Source organism: Nilaparvata lugens, chromosome 6 (genome assembly GCF_014356525.2).
Source record: "Nilaparvata lugens isolate BPH chromosome 6, ASM1435652v1, whole genome shotgun sequence".
Lineage (NCBI taxonomy): Eukaryota > Metazoa > Arthropoda > Insecta > Hemiptera > Delphacidae > Nilaparvata > Nilaparvata lugens.
The window spans coordinates 14,275,726-14,294,443 of record NC_052509.1 but is presented as its reverse complement, the minus strand read 5'-3'; the positions used below and the strand labels follow the sequence as shown (position 1 = coordinate 14,294,443).

General features: G+C 33.3%; 1 protein-coding gene across 1 annotated transcript; it reads right to left on the bottom strand.

Annotated features, from left to right (window-relative positions):
* Positions 1 to 1,125: 1,125 nt before the first annotated feature.
* On the bottom strand, positions 1,126 to 17,055 carry LOC111051235 (transcriptional repressor CTCFL-like). The gene is made up of 11 exons (XM_022337693.2): positions 16,600 to 17,055; positions 14,595 to 15,875; positions 13,275 to 13,391; positions 12,434 to 12,500; positions 11,134 to 11,354; positions 9,389 to 9,550; positions 7,410 to 7,529; positions 5,670 to 5,754; positions 5,359 to 5,394; positions 4,167 to 4,262; positions 1,126 to 2,707 (listed from the first exon to the last, which is right to left on the bottom strand). Exons 2-11 carry the CDS (start codon positions 15,792 to 15,794, stop codon positions 2,532 to 2,534), a joined length of 2,280 nt encoding a protein of 759 aa, XP_022193385.2. The 5' UTR covers positions 15,795 to 15,875; positions 16,600 to 17,055; the 3' UTR covers positions 1,126 to 2,531.
* Positions 17,056 to 18,718: the final 1,663 nt, after the last annotated feature.

The following is an 18,718-nucleotide window of genomic DNA, read 5'->3' as shown; positions in this document are numbered from 1 at the left end:
TATATTTGATTCTGATTCTTGGTGTATTGATATGGTTTTCTTATATAGAACCGTAGATTGTTTGTTGAAAAACAAACGAAATAATTTCCTTTGCAAGAGATATCTAGATGATTACTACTTTGATATTACTATTGAAATATATTCTCGAGTATACAGGCCATAGGTTTGTATGGTATACAATACATCAGATATTAGAGTTGCTATGTTGACCCCATTTTCCAATTATAATATTTAATGAAAACTCAGTGTACAAACTTAGTTCATTTATTTTCAGTAGAGCATTTTATAGGTCAAATTGTTGTATATTTATTAGATAGTTTAGATAATATTTATTAGATAACTTAGATAGTTTGACTCCTGAAATAATAACTTGTAAGTTGAGAATTAAACTTGTAAAAATACATTTTACATGAAATTCTATACAAATTTGGAGACTGATCATTTTTGGCATGAATTTTTTACAGAACTTTCCAAATCCACTTTTTCCAATTAACTATTTGTTAGATAACGTTTTGGCAATTTCTGTAATAAGTGTATTAGTTTGTATTCCATTCTTTATCATCAAATTTTACTATATTATAAAATGATTATTATTATTAAAACCGTTTTTATAAAATGTTTTTTGTCTGTGATCAAACCTTACACAAAAGTCAAACTTGATTGTGTGCGTTTACAGATGGAATATTTAAACATTCTCTGATATTACAAAATCAATAAAATGATTATCAATTGCGTTTGCTATAAAGCCTGTACTCAAGAAAGCATTAAGCGTTAACCTTCACTCCCACTTCAAACTCCTCGTCTTGAGAATGTATAATATTTACCACACTTTCTTTTATAGTCGCTGCACTGCAACAAGCATTGATAATTATCTTTTTGAACTTTATAGAATTAGCTGTCAGCTCGATCCTCTAGTTTGCAACTCATCGGGAATGGAAGGTTAGTAATCTTCCTTCAAATGAGCTTCATGATAAGTCAGTAAAGTGAAAGCTTCATGGTTTGAATAAAATCTACATAAAACCTTCAATGGAAGAGTCATGAGAGCATGACTGTCATTGTAGAAATAGTGATAATAGTACCTCAACAGTAGCCTGAAATTGAGGGTTCAGAATAAAACAAAAAGGATCAGATATTGAAACATTTTCAATTTATATATTCTTACATAAACAAAACCATCAATCTATAATTATTGAGAAAGCTTCCTTGAAATAAAAAAATATCAACAAAGTAACTTAATTTTCACATTTTGTTGAAATGGCAAAACTCAAGATTATTCTTATTTGAATCAAACACTGATCCATACTCTTACGCAATACTCAATTCTTCACAAATATTTATGTATTCTCTATAAAACTGTATCTACAACAAATACATTTCTTACTAGTTTAAAAAAACTTTTCAAAACTTATCTTCAGTTATAAAATTCTCATAAATACATTACATACAATACCTCAGCCTCCTCTAATAAGGAGGAGGATTTGATAATACTATTTTAAAACAATCCAACCCTTGTTTTAATTAATATAAGTTTCAAACCTTAAACTACTTCTTAAAGATTCTAGTGACAAATCTTAATATGGTACTGAAAGACATCTATACTCCTATCAATTTTGGTCCCTTTAATTCACAAACTTCACAACATTTGAGATCATTAAGATTTTTTGTCTTATATACATCACAGATAATTTTTTTGTCAAAAGAAACAATAAAAACATCAAAAAAGTAAAGACTAAAATGAATCGAATTAAATCTACAGCTTTATTAGCAAATAAAATTCAATTATAATAGCAGAATAAACTTTTAAAATATAAAATGAATCTACTCTTTACTACTTGTTTTGCATAAATTAAAAAAAAACTTGCAAACAATTATTTGAATTGATAACAAAATATTTTACTCTAGTTCAAAGATAACTAGTTGACAAAATAGTTACTAAGAGTAATATTATTTCAAAACAAATGTAATCAAGAAAGTTATTCTGAAATTGTATTACCAATACAATATGAATGATATAGGTTATACTATTTTTTATAATAAATAGAGGATCATATGGTAAAGGCCATATTGGAGGAAAGAATTGAAGGCACAAGAAGAAGAGGGAGACCAAGGAGGAGGTGGCTGTTATGGAGAGAGATCTGCGAGTGTTGGGAATCAGGGGATGAAAGAGAGCTGCTGGTGATAGAGACAGCTGGAAAGGAATTGTCATGGGAGTCAAGGTCCACATAGGACTGTAGTGCTAAAGGAAGAAGAAGACGATCAATACTAATCCCCATATTCGAAACTATATTCATAAATACAATAACCATAATATAGTAACTCTATTAATGGCAGCCCATAGGCATTTACTAGAGATACAGTGAAATAAAAATCCTATCAAAAATTATACTTGACAGTCCATAGACATTCACATTCCATAGGCATTTACTGATTTACTAGAGATACAGTGAAATGAAAATTCCATTAAAAATTATACTTGACATTTTAATTTACTAGATACAGTGAAATGAAATTCTTCAAATGTTTATGATGACTTATTGGTAGTAGAAGCAGCTCATATCATTGGCGTCTGAAGAGACAAAATCAGTGAGAGATGATAACGATAACAAAGGTGACGAAGAACAATCGTCAGAGTTACTGATAAAGTTCAACAGTTCTTGTTCAAAATCGCCTGTCAACTCTTCGGTCCAGTTCAACGCATCCATGTTTTCTGTAATCAACATTTCATTCATTACTTCATTGAGTAGGCTAACATCATTTCATGTGAATTATTTTACAGTTTAACAAAAAAGTAAGGAAGCAAAGCATATTTTTTTGTGTAGTTGAGAAGTTGATATTGTGGTAATTATTCATATTGAATGAAAAAGACTAAGAAATAGTCAAAAACCACAGATCTATTGATACTTAGAAAGGTCGGTTTCGGTTATTACACCATTGTCAATCTCTGATAAACTAAAACTAAATACAAGAGCAGCAGAATTTATACTAGTAGGCGAGTACTGCTATTGGTCAAGGGCATGAACACCTGCCATTGGCCCAGCTAGAAAGTCTCCTCCCACTCAACGGTGTGACAAAGTGGCGGCTTAAGCTTAGAAATTTTGTTATGGCGATTCTGTTGCTTAAGCCGCCATTTTTTCACACCGTTGAGTGGGAGGAGACTGTCTAGCTGGGCCAATGGCAGGCGTTCATGCCCTTGACCAATAGCAGTACTCGCCTACTAGTATAAATTCTGCTGCTCTTGTATTTAGTTTTAGTTTATCAGAGATTGACAATGGTGTAATAACCGAAACCGGTCTTTCTAAGTATCAATAAATCTGTGGTTTTTGACAATTTCTTAGTCTTTTTCATTCAAGAAGCAAAGCATAATATTATTAAGAGATATGAACCTCTATTAAGGCCTCCCACAATTTCACCCATTTTCACAAGGCCAATCACATTTTCAATTAATACCAGATAAATAATAATAAGTTAGTACTGGTAATTTTTAAGAAACAACAGCAATGGATAGAAACATGAAAAGGTTGAACTAGAAGAGAGTAAAAATTTATGATTTTTTTAGTTTTAGTACGCCTTCTTTCATAATGTAAAGGTATTTGAATAGAGTTCAAGTACGAAGGCTTGTTTTTTTACTAAATACTCGTCTCTATTTTCATTTTAAGTTGAACGAGTAACTGAAACAAAATAATATTTTATTATATTTTAAATCGGACCGTTTTCCAATGTGATTATTCATGTGTTTGCCAATTCTTAGTTTGATTTTCTTTTTGCTGAGGGTGATGTCACTTGAGCTCTAGGGTTGTGCGTAGGTAATGAGGCGGATAATGGTGAGAGAGGAATAAACCTACAGTTTTCTTCTAAATCATGATATACATATTAAACTATTCATAGAATTTCAAGTTTGTGACTATACCTGTACACCAAACCTTGTTTGTTATGGTAGAATCCAAATAAACTTGATTATTCACTAGAGCATTTGGAGACGAAGTTTATTTTTCTCTACAAGAATTTTTTATCCAAATCATCAAAAATACTGACATTACATCACAAGATGGTGAAAAGCACCATAATCCATAGCTAGAAAAACTCATGCAACTCTTCTATTGAAATAAATATTGTATAAATTGGACTTGAACTATTTCATACAAGAATTATTTTAAAATCCAACATACCTTCTCCCAACATCCTCAAGTAGCAGGGACTCAAATTATTATCCAGAAAAGATGATTCCATATTTGTACTGGTAATCTCTGCGGTTTGATCCCCATCTGCAATTTAGTAAAATTAAATTTTGATTAAGATAAAAATTAAATCTTCAACAATAAGGTTTTTTGGAGCTGATATTGAGGAAACTTTCTCTAAGTTGATCATAATCAATGAGTTTCCAACTACCCGAAACTAACAATTAGTCTACCATCCATCATCTTTGATTACAAAGTAGATAAAAACATAAAATAATAGTAAAATATTGACCATATTCATATACTGATGAAACTGATATTTGTTATAGAATCCAATAAATTGTTTTAGAAGAAGTTCATGAATTTTTGAATCTGTAGGATTAATGAAGAAGTTCATATTGAATTAAAACTAAAAAAATTCTACTGTATTTTCTATTTGGATGGTGATTTAAAATCATGAATTTTTCTCCTTTCAAGTGAATGAGAGTGAATGGAAAGTATGAAATGTCTAATAGAATAGAATTATTGCTTCTCATAAACAACAGTACAATATTACAAGACAAAACAAAACAAAGATATTAAGTTATTATCCATATTAATTTTATAAAATGTTATGGCTCAAAAATATAACAATGTAAGAATACAAAGAAATATTTCTCATTTAAACATCGTCATATGCAGTCATAATAATAATATAACCAAAAGTCATTAGACACATTTTCCAACTACTTATGCTCATAAAAAAAACTAATATCAAAATAAAAAAGTCATATTTCTTTAAAAAAAACGAAACAATACAATATAATATACCTAACATTTCTTTGTTACACAATAATTATACTGCTAAATAATTAGCCTACTATACTGTATGGTACAAGAAACAATAAAAACGTACTCCTGTAATGAAAATTGTGTTGGGGTTACCAAACTTGATTTTAACAAATATAAGAGTGGGTCAAGCCCGATACTCACTTAATCACAAAAAATTTCCTTTTGAAAAAATAACAGAAAAATAAATCTTGAAAAAAATAAATATAAAGTGCCATTAGCCCAATGATCTGATCCAATTCTCAATATCAAATAATAATTGTTCGTTATTAATTCCGTTCCATCTCCCATGTGTTAGGTTTGTCTACCTTATTATTAATCAATTTGTGCAGAATAATATTTCGGATATACTCACTCTCTTGTTTAATCATTCCGTGTACTTCGGTTGAATCTGAAAATAAAAATGGAAATTCAATAATGATCATTCAAAACGTGTTTCTTGATAGAAGTTCATTTACATTTCTAGAATGAAATAGATTAATGTATCTCTAGGATTAAAATGATCCGAAATCGATGAATTCCAGGTAGGTAGTTTTTGCCACAATTTTTACAAAACATATGGGACAAATGGTTCAGAATGGCGGAAAAGGATTAGGAAGACCGAACCCCAGAGAAATGGGACATAGGCTCGGGAGGAGAAGAAGAAGGGACACATATGAAAATTACCTGTTCCATAAGTTGATTCATGTGATGTTTGCTTTGGCTTCCTTGCTTTCAAATCCGAAGGTAGGACGATTGGTTCACTTGCAACCTGGGGGCAAACAGAAAACTCTAATTATTCAAGTAGATTAAATAGATTTTGCATAATTCTAGAAATTATCAGTTTTTTATTATATATTTATTCTGACAATTCTTTTTTTTATATTTACACTATAAATGCCTATTGATTTATGATCATCAATAATAACGTATAAAATGTATTTTATATATAAATTAGGGACTGCAGAACAGCACTGGTTGTTCGCTCTTCTCACTAACAATTTATTACTTTCCTTGCCCTATTACCATAAGTAAGGAAAGTATTGCTTTCCGAAAAAAATTAAGGTACCCCAAAATTTCTATAGGCCTACGTTTCAAGGTCCCCTGAGTCCAACAAAGTGGTTTTTGGGTATGGTCTGTATGTGTGTGTGTGTGTGTGTATGAGTGTATGTGCGTCTGTGTACACGATATCTCATCTCCCAATCAACGGAATGACTTGAAATTTGGAACTTGAGGTCCTTACAATATAAGGATCCAACACGAACAATTTCGATCAAATGCAATTCAGGATGGCGGCTGAAATGTCGAAAATTTTGTCAAAAACAGGGTTTTTCGCGATTTTCTCGAAAACGGCTCCAACGATTTTGATCAAATTCATACCTAGAATAATCTTTGATAAGCTCTATCAACTGCCACAAGTTTTATATCTGTAAAAATTTCATCCCATCTATGCAAAGTTTGATTTCAGATTCCCAATTATCAGGCTTCAGATACAATGTAAACAAAAAAATTCAGTTGGAAAAGATTGAGCATAAAAATCTACAATTAATGTTCAGTAACATTTTTCACCTACAATTGAAAATAAGCTTGAAATTCGAGAAAATTTGATTATTCAATTGCAAACTGTTGGCAATTGTTGATTCTATTAAATCATTCACTTTGAAGAGATAGCAGACCTCGTGTGTCTCCAGCGTTATTGTTCTGTCACCTGCTGGCTAAGATCTATGAGACTTGAGATGTGCGTGAACACTAGCGTCAGGTAATCAATTTTCATAACGGCAAGGAAAGTTGTGTGAGTGCGCCACACCAGATTTTTCAGAACTGCTAGCCCATTTTTATATTTATCCATTTTTTAATATTTTTTGTCAATTTCAAGTTGGTTGCTAGAAGTAGTAGTCCTGGTGAGAACTACTCATCTTATTAATTTATACCTTTATTATTTTAAAAAAGTTGCTCATCACTCTTTCTGACTCATACTAGAATACAATGTATTAATTTTTTTCAGAACGATTGTGTTCTGAATCGAGTTAATTCAATCAGGAGTGAATTATTGTATTCAACTCAGATTGTGCTTGATTTGAATTGAGTGAATCCTATACAATGAGTTTATCTATCAAATCTAATGAGGAGAAATTAAATTATCAAACTCCTTAGAGAGAGGATTAGAATTTCTTCATTAAAGCATTCAATCTATTATTCCTTGAATAATATTCCACACTCTTAATCCAGTCTATAGAGTCTCACATATTTTTCAATTAAAATACCGTATGCATTGTTTTTAGTAGTAGCCTAATCAATTTATAATTTTCCCTTCGTGATTCCATATATATTACTAATAAACCTACCAAATATATCCTAAATAAGACTTTCATAGAATTTGGGAATATTTGCGATTATAACGGTTTTGAGATATCATGATCAACTCACCAATTTCTTGGACCGGCCACCGGAAGTTGTTGGGTCTCCGTGGTTTTTTATGTGTTTTCTCAGAGAGCTGGGATCCGTGTATCTTTTAGTGCAACCCAATTCTTGGCAGGCGTATGGTTTCTAGAACATTCATTTATTATACATATTAATTTCCATTTAATGACTGATTTATTTTAGCTTTAATTATTAGCCTATATTCAGAGTTGCAATCTCAGGTACTTTCTTTGTCTTATAGCCTAATGTACATAAAACTCTATAATGTTTCCTAGAGTATACTTCCAGGAAAGTGTATTGTATTCTAAAAGAATACATTTTAAGGTCCACTGGGTTATATTCAATGAATATAATTTCAAAAATATGAAAACACTTCACTTATTTGGTCTACTATTGTTCAAATTAATAAAAACAATATAAAAACTTGAAATATTTTAAAGTAATATATTTAAAATAGTTGAAATATTTTGAAGTAAAATATTTTAAAGTTTTTTCAATAAAGGGTACTACAAGTTTTTTTATTGTTTTTATTAATTCCAAAAATCTGGTGTGGCGCACTCACATAACTTTCCTTGCCGTTATGAAAATTTATCACCTGACGCTAGTGTACACGCGCATCTCAAGTCTACTATTCGAAGATCTGCCAGCTGGTGACAGGACAATAACGCTGGAGACACACAAAGTCTACTATCTCTTCATAATGAATGATTTAATAGAATCAACAGTTGCCAACCGTTAGCATTATTGAATAAACACATTTTCTCGAATTTCGAGCTTATTTCCAATTTTAGGTGAAAATGTCACTGAACATTGATTGTAGAGATTTTTATGCTCAATCTTTTCAAACTGATTTTTTAGTTTACATTGTATCTGAAGTCTGATAATTGGGAATCTGAAATCAAACTTTGCATAGATGAGATGAAATTTTTACAGATATGAAAATTGTGGCAGTTGATAGAGCTTATCAATGACTATTTTAGGTATAAATTTGATCAAAATCGTTGGAGCCGTTTTCGAGAAAATCGCAAAAAACCCTGTTTTTGACAAAATTCTCGCCATTTTAGCCGCCATCTTGAATTGGATTTGTTCGAAATTGTTCGTGTCGGATCCTTATAGGGGAAGGACCTTAAGTTCCAAATTTCAAGTCATTCCGTTAATTGGGAGATGAGATATCGTGTACACAGACGCACATACACTCATACACACACACACACACACACACACACACACACACACACACACACACACACACACACACACACACACACACACACACACACACACACACACACTAAAATCACTTTTTTGGACTCAGGGGACCTTGAAACGTATAGAAATTTAGAAATTGGGGTACCTTAATTTTTTTCGGAAAGCAATACTTTCCTTACCTATGGTAATAGGGCAAGGAAAGTAAAAATATATTATCACGACGAGGAAAATTATGTGAGATGCCACCAATATGGAAATTGCTAGAGCTTCTGAATAGCATATTGTGTAGACACATTTTCTCACTATTATTACAGCCTTCAATTATAGAGTGATTGAATGAATAATTCAAAAAAGTGGATTTGCCGTTGCGTAATATTAACACAATAATTTTTCATATTCTTGCTTCAATTCAACCTTCAATTGATGATTCATTGTAATTTGTGATCAGTTCTATCGCCATTTTTCTTCTTTTTATTTTTATTTTCTCTTCTTCTCGAATAAGGGAATAGTGACATATCTCCTACGGTACCATAATCTTAATTGAAGTGGCCTCTCAATCTCTCTGGCCTTTACAACTTGAAATGTGGAAAATTATCTCAATTTCTTTTTTAAATAATATTTTCAAAAATTATGCGATTCTTTCATACGTAAAGTTATTGAACTTATTGCTAGTCCACAAAACTAGTTGACTATGTTTCTGATATCTTTCCAAACATGATCTCATCAATAGGGTGTACCAGTTTATTGTAATAAAACTGTTGTTACTTGTTACTTACGGTGTCGAAATGTGTCCGTTGGTGTTTGGCCCTATCCGAGCTGTTACTGAAAGCCTTGAGGCAAGACGGATACTGACAGGCATAGGGTCTTTCCCCGGTGTGAGATCGCTGGTGTATCTTCAAGTTCTCTAGCCTGGAAAACGCCTTCAGACAACCCTGGAACTGAAAAGGGCAACTTTCACTCTAGATGACAAATTTCTCCACTGACATTTCTCAAAGACAAATTTGTAGAAGATTTCTACTGAGATCAAAACTACAATCGATGCTATATTTCTACATGAGATTTCTTAAATCTCAAAGAGATTTTACTGAGACCTCTCACAGAGAGAAGGAGGAGAAGATTTGAGAGAGTTAATGCTACATACGTTAGAGGTTATACATACAAGATACAACGGAGGATAAAATGATATTGACAAGAAATAAAGGTGGTGATGAAGGAGTAATGCAAGGATGTGATAATGGTGGAAAAGGTGAAAAGAAGGAGAATATCAGAAAGGCGAAGAAGAGAAGGTGGAGAGGAGTATTAGTTAAAGTAGAAAAAAATTAGTTGAAGAAGATGGTGAAAAAGATGCGAGAATGAAGGAGAAGTTGTAAAGGAGGAAAATACCATGAAGGCAAAGATGGAAATGTAGAGAGCAGTATAAGTTGATGAAGTAGTAGAATAAAATTAAAGTTGTCAAGCAGGTGAAGTAATGCGAAAGTAGACAGAGAAGTAAGATAATTAAAATGCTAAAAACCAGTGGAAGACAATGATGATAAGAATACAGATTGATTGATTAGCTGCCCTTGAGAGAGAGAGAGAAGTCAGAGGAACGTTCTGTTTTTTAAGCGTTCGTTCTCTTGTTTTAACTGAAAGAATATGTGGCTCATCATTCAGCCACTCTCCTTGACTTTGAAACTCCTGAGAGGCAAAAATACATTCTTCCGACTACTTTTAACAATTGGAAAAAATAATTTCAATCATTTCTGAGGAACTTTCTCGCTTTCTCCACCCACTTATATTTTGAAACCAAAACGTTTCTAGCATGTCGAACTCGAATTTCATGTTCTCTGCTCGAAAGGTCTAGACGTTGACGAAAATAATCATCAATTAAAAATTAACTATAGGTCAAATGGGAATGATCTAGACACCAATGGAAAGGAGACAATCTCCCAGTTATTTTGGTTTAAAAGTTTTATTTGCCACGACAAACGACATCCTATAATATTCTGAGAAAAGTGATATTCAAAAGATGAACATATTTTCGCGATTATTTAATTTCATAAACAAATTGAACTTCATTTCAACCCTGAAACATTTCTAGCACTACTGAAATGTCGAGGATTGTACATACAATTGTATGGTTGCACTGGAAATTTAGGAAAGTGGTTATTTCACACAAATTGGCAATGCAAATTACGTGATTACCTACCTATTATTTCTATTTTTCTATATACAACGTGTCCCACGAAGAGGTTTACAAGTTTAATTTTATATTACGTGCCCATTCATGTACCGAACTTTTTTAAATTTTACACAGTTTACAAAGTAGGCTCTAAAAATTTCAGTTCCCTAACCTTCGTGGAAACAAAATAGCGGCATATTGAACATTGTTAATGAATTGGTAAATTTTCTTTTTTACCTCGGTAAAGGCGGCTAAACAAAATTATTTTGAAGAGATTGCTCAGTTGATATTCAGAGGGCAATGGAAGATTATAAATGAAGTGTTTGAAAAGTGTTTGTTTGTGTGTAGAGCTGCACTCACGGGACATTTGTTGGGTTTTTCGCCGGTGTGAACACGCATGTGAATGAGCAGCTTGTAGCGTGCGTTGAAAGGCCGCGTGCGACGTGGGCAGGCCTGCCACAGACACGCGAAGTCCTCCTCTTTGCGCTTGACGTCAACGTGCGTCTTCTCGATGTGCCTGACCAACGCCGCTTGACTCGCGTACAGCGACCAACACTCCTCCCATCTGCACTCCAATACACCTGCCACCAAACAACAAAATACATACAATACAAGTGAATACATAAATACCTCTGACTGGGTTACATGACAGAGAAAAATAAAACAAATACAACACAGTGAACCCTGAACACTGTGTGCATTCACAGAGATTTATTTAACATGCCTGCTAATTATAAATTTGACTCAATAAAACATGATATAGAAACAATACAGTATAAATTGAACACTGTGTATTTAGATGGATCTGTATTCTAACAGACCAGCGAAATTGAAATTTAAACTTGATAAAACATTTGATAGAATCACAATATAAATTGAACACTGTGTATTCAGATACTCTGAAATCTGCATTTTAACAAAACAGCGGAATTTAAATTTAAGCTTAATAAATCATTTTGATAAAAATACAATATATTGAACACTGAGTATTCAGATAGATCTTCCTTACAGTCCTGCAGATTGAAAATCAGATTCACTAAAACATGAAATTGATTCACTATAGTAATTGAATACCTACTTTGTATTCAGAGCTGTTACAGAATTTTTTCATGATGAAGTGAAAACATAATATAGAATGATTGGAATTATTCAATAGGAAAGACAACATATGCCGTCCCCAAGCTCGAGCTTGCTCTTTTGGGGAAGTAGTTCCCAATATTTTATTTTGTACATTAATTTGATTAATATTGTATAGTTTATTGTTTTGTAATTTACGAGGAATAAATAAATGTAATGATAAAAATGTAATTTTATTTCATCATGAAACACAATAAGTTTGTCATTACTGAAATGCGGTATCCGGTATGTGGTATGCGGGTAGTGATACAATACCTAGCAGCAATTACTCAACATCTCTGACAACGTTCAATCTATTACTTGAAACATCCCAGTTATACTCTTCAAAACAAAAGGGTACTATATTGTTATATTTTCATGAACCATACCATTTATAAGGAACTGTCGTTTAACTTATTAATTGAGTGTAAATCTTTAACTTGGTATCCTTCTCCAATACATTCAGTTTATCCTATCCTACATTTCAGATTAAACGCAAATATGTTTTTGGCGAGTGGTTTATCTTGTAGTGTAGATGTCTCACCTGTGCTCTGGTTATCTCTTTCTGACAGGTACTCAATAGATGGACAGTCCGATTGAGTGATAACCATCTGTTGACAATAAATTAAATTTAAAAAATCATATAAATCAATAATTAATGTATTTGTAATAATATTATTATAGATCATTCTAAAGCATGATTTCTAATTTTGATAATACAGTATGAAGAAGATTATACGAGTACATAGACCTACATCATAAACTAGAAAATAAGTATTACATTTTTCAAAGTTGTTTGAATTTGACTGTTAATCTTTCTAAAAGGATAAATCCATTGTTATCAATCAATTTTCTGTTTCAAGAACATCACCATCGTACTAAATATTGAATGAATCTTTAAAAATGAAAATGTGATGAAATATGACTAAGAATTAATTCAAAATTAATTACGGTACATCGATAAGGCATATTAATTGAGAATAATTAAGTTTGTAGCGTGAATTTTGATGTTGTGGAACTTTTCCATAATTGAAGAGACTTGAAATGTTGTCAAAAATCCACTTTATTCAAATAAAAATGAATATTTTACAGGAGCATGCTTTCGTGAGCACACACGAAAGCATGCTCCTGTTAAATATTAATTTTCATTTGAATAAAGTGGATTATTGACAACATTTCAAGTCTCTTCAATTAATTTAGAATAAGGGTCAGGTAAGTGTTTATTCAATCAGAGAGTTCCCTGCCCTGCCGACTCTAAAAACGCTTGAAAAAAGGCTTAATTTGTTCTGGCCCTTAGAGTAAATATTTTGAATGGAATAAAATGAGTGGAGAAATAAACAAAATAAATTATTGGTAAAGGTTATAGAAGCAAAAAAATAACTTACCTGGTTATCCGGGAGATCGCGACTATTGTTGGATATCCTCCGGTTCGATTTTGATTTCGATGGAGTGCTATGAGATAAAAGATGTCCATAATCTCCAGCATTAGTCTTGTTTTCGTGCTAGAAAAATATATAGAAAATCGTTGAAAGGATGTTAACTTCAAAAAAAAAAATAGAATTAGGTACTCATTGGATTGGATTGAATTTGGGGGATCGGAAAATTAACAGCTTCAACTTGACTAAAAATTCACATTTCTCGGTCAGGCATGTTACCTCTTTTTTCAATTTCCATTTCTCAATTTATTTATTCCGAAATTGAGAAATTGAAATTGGAAAAAGAGGTTACATGCTTAACCGAGAACCGTGAATTTTCCGTCAAATTGCAGCCGCCACGTTTTCCGATCACCTAAATTCAATCCAATATTTTCTCCAAAATATTTTTTCTACAACTGCGCGTAAAGAAAGAATTTACATACTCAATTCTCCTCGTAAAACAGCTTATTTCTGAGGAGAATCTACTTTTTCGCTCGCTAACCATTTGCACATGCGCAGTAAATTTTCTTTACGCTCGCTAATCAGCTGATGATAAGCAGCTCGCCAAAAGACAAACCCACTCTCGGTCAGATCTTAACCTAAAAAGTCGGTAGTTGTACCGATTCTACAGCCATGATGGATATCAGTGTAGACGAATTATTAAAAAATCCGCCAGATATAAGTGATTTAACAGGTTTGTGCAGTTGTAGAAAAATTTGTATGTAATTCGCGCGTAATGCTTCTTTATCGCTCTTGCAAAATTATCATGCTCCGCTTCGCGTCGCGTGATAACTGTTTTGCGCGAGCGATAAAGTCGCGCATTACGCTCTTAATACATAAATAGCTATTTTGTGTTTCCAACAATATCCCATAGGCTACCATTGATTTTCATTATCAAATAGATAATTGAACGTTCAATTTAGCCAACTGAAACGTCAAAACAAATACAAAAAGCACTTGAAATATTAAATGTTATTGAATAATGAAACTCGATATATTGAAAAATCTTCAAAATATTTAGACTCTGAATTATAATATTGTGTCTGAAATTATCAATATGATCTATCGTTATAGAAATCATATACTCCACTGCAATCGTTGTATAACCTTCCTGATTTGACCATGTTCAAATGGCTAAACTGAGCTTGGTGGAACCGAACGAACATTGAAGTTTACAAAACACATCAAACTGCAACAATTAAATATGGCGAAAAAATGCGATTCAAACTCGATGAGAAAGAAAACATGGTTTTAGAAATTGGTCAGTTAAAAGAGGGTTTTTCAACTCACCTTTTGATTGTTGAGAAGACTCGTTGCATCCTTCCTGATAAGTGTATTGAACAATTGCCTTCTGGCTCTCTGTCCCAAAACAGAGTCAAAAGAAGGCAGTCTAGCGTTATCATCTTCTCTCTCTGGTCTTCTCTTCCTCTTCCCACGGCCTTCCTCCACCACATTCGTCGTACTCGTTATTTCGCTCTCCGGTTCCGCATTGCACACTTCAAAGCAACCTCCCTCCGAATCGTCAATTGTCAAAACTGTATCACAACTATCATCGGATTGTCCGCTTTTCTCTTCAACCAACCACTTCTCTAGATATTCTTCTTCGTTATTTGTTATATGAAAATTATCGGCGGAAACCTGTGTACAATCATCTTCGGTTATTTTTCCATCTTCGTTTAACACAACATTTCCGCTGTCTTCACTGCTAAAATCGATTGTTAATGAGTTGTCAGCACTTCTTTCAAAATTAGATCGAGAGCTTGTATCTTCATCACCATTCTCTCTCATGTAGCTATTCAATACATAATTATCACTTTCTTCACTTTTTACAGCAACTGTTAACAGATTATCGTCATCTCTCTGAAAGTTGGAACATGGGAATGAAAACTCAGCAACATTTCCATCGGAAGTCTCATCAAAGCTGTTGAAAACGTTATCCTTGTTCGTCTCTGCCGTGATCTGCTTCCCATCCATTCTAGCGATAGGAACGCTAATACTATCCAAATCCAGATGAAGAGTTTTGAAATTCTTCTCAATCTCATATCCTCCTCCACCTGCAGATTCAACCACCTCTTCCACGTCACCCAAATACTGGCTGCTTTGATTTTGGAAAATATTATCAATCACAAAGCATTCCTCCTCGTAATTTTCCACCCCAGAATGAGACTGGAAATGTGGGTCGTCATTCTCCAAAATTTCGTCTGATCCTTCAATAGTTGAAGCGGCTGATCCCAGTCTATCCCGATTGTATTGATAACTGTAACCATTATTTCTGTCATGACTATCATCTTCCATAAAGTACTGTCTATTTTCTTCGTAGTAAGGTTGGTATTTGTCTTCGAACATTCGAACATTGGTCGTGTATCTTGCATTCAAATCGTTCTCCATGATAATTGTATCGTCGAAATAATGAATCTCAAGAGAATTGAGAACTGCGTTGGATTCTGTGCTCAAATTTGTACTGTTATTATAGATTGTCAAGTTTTTCATTTTATTGTATGGTTTAGAATGTTCCCAAGTGTTCCCTTCTTGCTAATCATAAGCTTCAGCTTAGCGGAACATAAATCGTACCTGCGAAAAAAATAATTCCGATTTCAAAACCTGTGTGTTAAACATTAACGTTGATTTCACCAATTGAGAGGGATCAAGTCTGATTTCATATAGATTAATGATATTTGGAAATAGTAATACCATACCACCCACACTATTCTTACTAATGCTTCTTCACAAAAAAACATTTAAATGGAATAAAAACTTTGTTCTATCTATTCGAAATTTGATTTCAGATGTTTATTGTGAAAATTAAAATTATCAGCCATCGAGAAATCTATTTGGTTTCTATTTTGGTATTCTATTTGTTTCGATTCAATGGGAAAAATACGAAATGCAGCGAATATTGTTCCCATTTAATTGAAGTAGTAACCCACTCAGGAAATTTGAAGCCACATTCATAAAATTAAGATATTTTCAACTTTTTTACAAGAGCAACACCGTTTCAACTGAAAATGGGAGACCAATGCATATTTATAGTTTAATTGGCTGTTAGAGTAGGAAAGCATTAAACTCACCGAATTGGGTCCTGTTTCACTATAATTATTTATTACATCTGTTTCTAGTTTGTAAAGAATTTTCAATTTCTTAAAAAAAAAAACTTTTATTTGAATTTAAAGGGGAAACTGATTTTTCATTGTGATTGATTCACAATGGTAATGATGTAGATGCACATTATTTACAAATCTAACACAACAAAGACAAAATACATTATAAATTACCTTTCAAGCATATAAAAAGTTACCTGTGGATGATGATAGATGTTCTTTATGTGCATCAAACACTTCACAGATCACTGAATCTATCAAACTCGTTCTTTGCTGCTAATTTTGATAGTTAACGAGCTGTTAGACTGACAATTCGTTGAACTATCTGACTGAGAATTTGTTGAACTGTCAATTTGCTAAACTGTAAATTTGACGAACTGTTGAACAAAGTACCTTCTGCCTAATTGTGGAACTAACTCACTATTGGACGGTACTAAATATACGACAAGTCACAAACTAGTCTATAATATAGCACTTGGAACTGGAGCTATCCTTGCCGAACCGATAACCATCTCAAAGTGACAAGTGCGTCTTCACACTTTCATCCCGAATTGGATGGAACATGTGCAGCAATCCGCTTCTTCTGATTCCTTCTTTTTCTACACTTGTTTCTTCTATATTCCCCTCTTTCTCTTTTTGAAAAGTCATTCAGTAGAGTTGAGACAGTTGGCTCACTCACTCACTCATTAACAAACATGGCACCCTTCTGCGCCAACAATTTATTATTTTTATATTGCTCCTCCTCCACCTTTTCCTCCTCCTCCTCCTCCTCTTCGTCTTACTCCTCCTATTCGTCCTCCTCCTTCCTCTCCTCTTCCTCTTTCACATTCCTCTTTTCTTCCTCCTACTGCTTCCACTCCTCCTCCTCCTCCGTCTACTCCTCCTCATCCTCCTCCTCCTCCTACTCCCCCTACTTCTTCATCTTCTTCTTTTTCTTTTTCTCATCATCCTCCTCCTTTTTCTTCTTCTTCCTCTCATCTTACTCCTCAATCCTCATCCTCCTCTTCCTCTTCTTCCTCCTCCTCCTCCCACTTCTCTGAACCTCACTCCTCATCCTTCTTCTCTTACCTCCTCTGCCTCCTACCCTCCTCACCCACCTCCTCCCACCATCTCCTCCTTGTCATCCTCCTCCAACTTCTCCTCCACCATCCCTTATTTTTCTTTCTTCATAAATCTTTCTCACTCTTCTTTTATTCAAATGAAGTTTAATGTAGCCCAATGACAGAGCTTAAGGAGTGAAGAGTAATCTAAATCATACTATTTAGAGAATGAATTGTAAACATCTAAATCTGAACCACTCACTCCACATTTATAGAGTTAATAGAATCATTATATAAATTACCTATTACATGAATCCACACATATATATATATATATATATATATATATTATATATATATATATATATATATAGAATAATTCATTCCACATATATAGCAATAGAGTACACCATGATTACCGTACTTCGGAGAATTGTATTCCGGATTAATAATAGTACTCCAGAGCAATTTTGTGCTCAAATTGACAGAGTTTTTATGCTGTTGAATATGATATTTTAGATAAGCAAGAATTTTTAGTCAATATTTAGCAGTTATATGTTTTTTTTTTAATTATCCTGAAGGTCCCTTCTCCATTTCCATCCTCATAACTGGCATCCTTCAATCTTCATTCTTCTTCTTCTTATTCTTCTTCTTCTTCTTCTTCTTCTTCTTCTTCTTCTTCTTCTTCTTCTTCTTCCTTTTCCTGCTCCTCATCCTCCTTCTTCCTCCTCCTCCTCCTCCTCCTCCTCCTACTCCTCCTCTTCCTCCTTCTTTTTCTTCTTCTTCTTCTTCTTCTTCATCTTCCTCCTCCTCCTCCTCCTCCTCCTCCTTCTTTTTCTTCCTCCTTCTTCTCCATCTTCTTTTTAGAGCCGATATCATTAGGTTGTTTTCAGTTTATTCAAGCGAGTTCAATGATTTGTTTATGAGTTACCCCTTCTTAAGTCAACCGTGTTTGTTGGATATGATATGGCAAAGGAGAGAGACAGAAAGAAGATTGGAAGCGTATGAAGGGCAGCGAAAAATGACAAAAGAGGAAGATAGAGTGAATGAGGGAGAAGCGCGAGAGAAAGGGTGGGTATAAAAAAGGGAGAGATGATCACTAACTGATTTTTTCTCTGTCCTTCGTTTTCTCCGTCTTTAATACTTATATCTTCACACATTCACCTCAGTACGGTTCATTTCGTAGATGTGTTTGAAAAAATTACATTTTTTATTGAAAGCGTACTATTATGAATGCTCTCTATTTCATCCCTGTATGACAGACACATGCTTAGCA

Bases quoted from the DNA above. Each gene is read 5' to 3' on its own strand.
- LOC111051235 (XM_022337693.2), bottom strand. From the start codon at position 15,794: ATGAAAAACTTGACAATCTATAATAACAGTACAAATTTGAGCACAGAA. The intron at 9,551-11,133 runs GTGAGTGCAGCT...TGCCCTTTTCAG, and splicing joins AAAAACCCAACAAATGTCCC to TTCCAGGGTTGTCTGAAGGC. The intron at 7,530-9,388 runs GTAAGTAACAAG...TGAATGTTCTAG, and splicing joins AACGGACACATTTCGACACC to AAACCATACGCCTGCCAAGA.